This window comes from Solanum pennellii, chromosome 6 (genome assembly GCF_001406875.1).
Source record: "Solanum pennellii chromosome 6, SPENNV200".
Lineage (NCBI taxonomy): Eukaryota > Viridiplantae > Streptophyta > Magnoliopsida > Solanales > Solanaceae > Solanum > Solanum pennellii.
The window spans coordinates 50,495,627-50,502,023 of NC_028642.1; the positions used below are offsets into that span (position 1 = coordinate 50,495,627).

The window sequence follows — 6,397 nt, forward strand, 5'->3', positions numbered from 1 at the left end:
TTCTTAGAATACTCTTAGTTTAGTAATTTGATCATAGATGTTCTTGTGGTGATGACTTCCAGATTTTGGGGAAATAATAGATGTTGAATTTTAGAAGTTATTGAATTGTCTTTTATTAATGAGTTTAAGTCTTCCGCATTGCTTTATGTTGATATTAAATTGAAATGTTAAGGTTTAGATTGGTTGGTTCGCTCACATAGGAGGATAAATGTGGGTGCCAGTCGCGGCTCGGTTTTGGGTCGTGACACCTACCTTTAAGGTTCTTAGTACCTCTAAAATTATTGTCTCATATCTAATATTTATTGAAATTTTAATTTTACTTGAAATCTATATATACTCCTAACTAAAATACTGGATTCAGATAAAAGCATTGGATCCGTCTATACAGGATACAACTGGGAGGAAGGGTGCGCAAGGGTGTTCATTTATGTCCCTTTCGTCTGAAATTTACAATGTATATATAAAAGCTTAAATTTATTTTTTATGTATATATAGTAGATGTTTAATCCATTTGACTTTTACGTATGTTTACTTTTTATATTTTGAATTTCCTTAATAAAAATTCTGGTACTGAGCCTAGCTTGTGTCCCAAATTCACATGCAAGTCAGTATTTCTTGCTTCAAATCCTGCAGGATAAAAGGAGAGGTTCTTTAATTATAATCTCTTCAACCTTTCCATTGGACATTCAAGTTCCTATGAACTTATTAAAACCATGCACATGGAGATGCACATTTCTAAGACATCACCCACATTTCATAACACTTCTTTTTCTTTTTTTAAATCTCTTCCAACTGAACCAAAGATAAAGAAAATCGATTTTGCTAAATATAGTTAACCAACTATTGGATATCAATCCTGAAAATCCTCATAATCACTTCAACTTCTTAATTTTTTCTATTTTTAGTAAGATGTAAGTAACTATAAATAGCTCTACAAACATCCATTGGCTACTCAAATCATCCTTTCCGTTTTACAAACTATATACATTCTTCTAACAAATTAATTAATGGCTTCTTTTAGTAGAGCAATTTGCTCATTCTTTGCCTTGCCCTGCCTCCTCCTACTAGCTATAGTCACAGAAGCTAGGAATATAAAAAATAGTAAGAATGTAGATTTTGTTAGAACAAGAGGTGCACATTTTGTACTAAATGGATCGCCTTTTCTGTTCAATGGTTTCAATTCTTATTGGCTAATGCATGTTGCTGCTGAGCCAACTGAGAGATACAAAGTCTCTGAGGTTTTCAAAGAAGCCTCTGCTGCTGGTCTCTCTGTATGCAGGACTTGGGCTTTTAGCGATGGTGGTGATGCAGCATTGCAAATTTCCCCTGGTGTCTATGATGAACGTGTTTTACAGGTCGTTTATTATTGCTTATTTATTTGATCAAGCTCATGTAGAAGTTAAAAACTATTTGACAGAACAAACTTTTTGTTTACTTATTATGTCTCGAGAATTAGAGGCTTATAAGTTTCATGTGACATTGTTTTATATCTATGGCCTTTAATTAACATGGATCGATTCTTTTTGTGATATAGGGATTGGATTTTGTGGTCTCGGAAGCAAGAAAGTATGGGATACGTTTAATATTGAGCTTTGTGAATAACTATAAAGATTTTGGAGGGAGAAGTCAATATGCTCAATGGGCGAAAAATGCAGGAATTCAGAATATCAACAGTGAAGATGATTTCTACACTCATCCAGTTCTTAAAGATTATTACAAGAATCATGTTAAGAAAATAGTGACAAGGGTCAATACAATGACTAGAATAGCATACAGAGATGACTCTACAATAATGGCGTGGGAACTTATCAATGAGCCTCGCTGCAATGCTGATTATTCTGGAAAAATAGTTAACGTGAGTATGTGATGTTTTTGTATGCTAACTATGTAATGAGTCTCATGTTTCATTTTTTATTTTAACTATGTGAATATGTGATGCTTTTCGACAGGGATGGGTTCAAGAGATGGCAAGTTTTGTGAAATCACTAGACAAAAAACACTTGTTGGAGATCGGAATGGAAGGATTTTATGGCGATTCAGTGCCTGAAAAGAAGCAAGCTAATCCTGGTTTTCAAGTTGGAACAGATTTCATCAGTAGCCATCTTATTAAAGAGATTGATTTTGCTACTATACATGCATACACCGACCAATGGTAAACAGTACTAAATAGATCTCTATATTGTCTGTGCATATAACTTAAAACACGTAAAATATAAAGGAAAACCTTTTTTTGTTAACAGGCTGCCTGGACAAAGTGACGATGCACAAGCAACATTCATGCAAAGATGGATGATAAGTCACTGGCAAGATTCAAGAACCATATTAAAGAAGCCATTGGTTCTCGCTGAATTTGGAAAGTCAAGCAAAGATCCAGGATACAATCAGAATGCAAGAGACACATTCATGAGTTTAGTTTACAGAAATGTGTACAATTTTGCGAAAGCAGGAGGGACAATGGGAGGGAGCTTAGTATGGCAGCTAGTGGCACAAGGCATGGACAATTTTGATGATGGTTACTCAATAATCTTGGCACAAAATCCTTCAACTGCAGGGCTAATTTCAGGGCAATCTCATGCCATGACAACTTTGGCTCATTTGGTTAATGGCCCTAATTTGGGTCAGCTACATGGACATCATCCACTAGGTGTTGGACATCATCCATTAGGAATGGGACATCATCGTTTTGGTCGATGAGGTCTGATTTATATTTCGGAGTACTCCTATAGCCAATTTGTAATCTTCACATTAGCAAAAGTTAGCTAGTGTACGGTTGATTTACTTTCTGAATGTATTTTGCTTGCATTTCAACATACTTGTAATTTCCCATCATTGAATCGTAATTGTTTGTTATTGGAATTAGATTTTTTTTTTCTTCATATTTCTGTTCATTTTAGTACGATGATTGCTACTATATAAGAGTATCACACTAAAATTATACTTTTTAATGCAACTTCAACTTAATTTGAAACTTGAAGTAAAATACTGGCTTAAATTAAATAAACTAAGTGAATTTTGCCAAGGGTGTTTCTTATTTTAACTAAATTATTCTAAATTTTAAATCTCAAAAATATGCATACTTCACAAATTAAAAGGTTTGTCTGTCATGTTGTTATTATATTTAAAAACGCAATTTGTTATAAAGAGATAAAAATATAATATAAAACTCGATTCCGATAAATATTTAATTGTTCAGTACTGCAAATTAAATCATATATTCATATAGTAGAAAGATAACATTTCATGTGTTAGTTATGGTTGTTGTTGATGAAAAAGAAAAAACAATATTTGAGTTATTACAATTTCAGAATGGTATTCTTATGATGTCATGAAAATTAGTTGAAGCCGTTTTCCCTCTTTCAACAAAATGCATTGCATATTTTCTGCAACTTTATATGATAAATCCATGTTACTTCAATTCCCAATCATTTAATAACACACTTTCTCATTATTATTTTTTAATTTTACGAGAGGGAATTACTTCACCCCCACAAATAAAAGTCAAGTGTGTTTCGTATGATCGTAAAGTATTTTCATAAAAAAAAACATCTCTTGTAATTGCTTAGTTAATTAGTGAAAAGTACTTCTTGATATATAATAGATGAACTAATAATATATTGTTTTAATTGAACTTTTGAGTATTAAAGATTAAAATAATATTTAAGCGTTAGTTGAAAGAAGTCATTCAGGAATAGAATTTTTTCATCCATTATCAGAGGTTTAAGGTTAGTTTGAAATCTGATTATAAAAAAGATCATGCTAAGGACCGTTAGGCAATGCTCACCCCCCCCCCCCAAATCCTTTATATACATGTACTCTAATGTGAATTATTATTTATGATGATCAGGTGAGAATAAAAAAAAATTACAAGATAAGATAGTTTTTAGGAAAACAAAACTCGTTCATATGTTAAGAAAATCAATGTCTCCCTTAAATGATTTTTACATTACACAAATTTAAATTTGTCAAGCCTCTGACATAAATATCAATTTTCGAGTAAAAAATTCAAAAAAGGAAAAAGGAAAAAGAAATACAAATTAAAATAGTTACTAGGACAATGGTGGTCTTTCACAAGTTAGGAAAGTCCATTCCCCCTATTAATAGTAAATATTTTCCTTAAAACCCATTTTATGCGATCAAACATTAGAAAATTGACTTTTATCCTTTCAAATCAAATAGAGGATAATAAAAATCCATCATAATTTGTAAATAAGATAACTTTATCCATCTGACATGACTTACGAATAAGATAAATTTTATCAATTGAAAATAGCTAGATAACAATTTAAAGATATTACTTCAAAATATATCATATATTAATCACATTATATGTCATCACTAGTATATATACGTGATGGCATTCGCTTAATTTTAAACTAGAGAAGTCACAATAACGATTGCAATTAGTACTATGTGGAAATACGATCGACTAAAATAAAATAATTCAATTATTCAAACATAACATTATCTTTATTAATTTAAAGTAACTTTAATCAATTCTAGTTAAACCAAGGAGTAGTAGTAGAAAGATGAAAAGATGATGATGAAAGTTGAACTTGTTGCCCTTGTGCTAATTGTCCTTCTATTTGTGTCTGGCCTTTAACAAGGCTAATTTCAGCTTGTACTTTTACTAACTCACGTTCTAAACGATCAATTTCTTGATGTAAAATACTAATAATTCCAACACACCCATAAACTGGACTCTTAATTCGACAATAAGCTTCGTAGTACAAGGAATCCGCTACATTCGCTCTTTGATGCTCTTGAACTTGCTGATATTTCACACACACACACAACAACAAAAAAAATTAATTAATTTCATGAAAAAATATTTAATATATTTCAACTTAATTAGAACTTAGAAAGGAGGAGGTTACTAATGAAATTAAATGAGACGAACAAATACATAAGTAAAAAATGCAATAATGAACAGAAGCAAATTCAGAATTTAAAAAAAATGAAAGCCTACTTATTATATGTGTATATTCTTCGAACCTAATATAATAATTAACACGTATATATTTACCTGGAGAAATTTTCCAACATTGCTAGCACCATAGATTCTGTGAACAAAAGAAAATCTTTGAGGATTATTTGGAGGAAAATATGGCAAAAAAATACAATCTGAAGGACATCTTCGTCTCAATTGTTTGCAAGCAGCACAACGTCTCGAATTCATAATAAGATTTTCAAAATCTTTTGTGTTGTTAAAGAACAAAAAATCTAGTGTAAATCTACCATTGCTAAGATTTCAGTAGTGTATTTAAATGAGAAGATTTTTTTATTTTATTTTTTATGAACGGCTATATTTTTTTTAAAAAAAAAGTGTAGTTTTGAAAGAAATTTAGGAAAGTTACCAGTACATTTTGTAAATATACCATTGTTTGATCGGACTAAACTTGGTAACATGTTTCAGATTGGTGTTTTTCCTTTTTCTTTCTTGCCTTTGTATAATGTAAATTTAAATTTATATTTGATTTAATTTAGTCATTTCCTTTGAGTTTTTTCAATTCAAATCTAGTGGAAAATGTTCGAATTGTCTTTAACGGTAGCACTTTATTTTAAAGTAAATTATGTAATTTTTTGCCAAAAAGTTCAACGGGGAAACAACCTCTTGCGCCTCCTAACTAGATCCCTGTGAATTTTGGAGGAAGAGTAACATAATAAGCACATATAATACAAGCAAAAAAAATATAATTTATCTAAATGTATAGTGTTAAGAGCTAAATATATATAACTTTTTTACTTTTTTATAAATTACAAAAATTCTTAAAATTAATTTATGAATTTCAAATACATCACTTTTTCGAATACATCACTCGACTTTCAGATATACATGAGTAAACATCCGGATACATTGGTGAGGATGTATCATCAGAGAGGGATAAAATATCCAGATACATAGGGGAGAGATGTAATTGAGAGGAGAAAATGTGTAAGAGAGGGAATAAGATTCGAATACATAGGGAAGGGACGGAATGTATCCGAGAAAGGAGGGATATATCTGAGAGGAATAGTAATGTATCGACGAGATGTATCCGAAAAGGAAACGATGTATTCTAAAGAGATAAAGAATGTATCACCAAGAGGGAAGTGATGTATATTCGAGAGGGAAATTCTTATTCTTTTTTAAATGATAAAAAATTATAAAGATTGTGATAAAATAAAAATTTACAATTGAATAATTTTTCCAGAAAAAGAAAAGTAGAAAGAAGTAACATCACCAACTTCTTCCATTCCAGTTACACCAGATTTCATTCGTATGATTGGATTAACAAATTAAAAATATTTTGAGATTGTCATTTTAAAATTATAAATTATTTTTTTGACCATTTATTCTATTTGAAAGATGAATAAAATATATATATATATATATATATATATATATATATATATTATA

At 30.4% G+C, this 6,397-nt stretch overlaps 2 protein-coding genes across 2 annotated transcripts; one reads left to right on the forward strand and one right to left on the reverse strand.

Annotated features, from left to right (window-relative positions):
* Positions 1-1,007: 1,007 nt before the first annotated feature.
* On the forward strand, positions 1,008-2,694 carry LOC107022404 (mannan endo-1,4-beta-mannosidase 5-like). The gene is made up of 4 exons (XM_015223025.1): positions 1,008-1,355; positions 1,535-1,855; positions 1,950-2,152; positions 2,241-2,694. The coding sequence occupies exons 1-4, from the start codon at positions 1,008-1,010 to the stop codon at positions 2,692-2,694; spliced, it is 1,326 nt and encodes a 441-aa protein (XP_015078511.1).
* A 1,714-nt stretch (positions 2,695-4,408) lies between these two features.
* On the reverse strand, positions 4,409-5,214 carry LOC114077519 (LOB domain-containing protein 24-like). Its single transcript, XM_027917486.1, has 2 exons — positions 5,024-5,214; positions 4,409-4,769 (listed from the first exon to the last, which is right to left on the reverse strand). The coding sequence occupies exons 1-2, from the start codon at positions 5,174-5,176 to the stop codon at positions 4,497-4,499; spliced, it is 426 nt and encodes a 141-aa protein (XP_027773287.1). The 5' UTR covers positions 5,177-5,214; the 3' UTR covers positions 4,409-4,496.
* Positions 5,215-6,397: the final 1,183 nt, after the last annotated feature.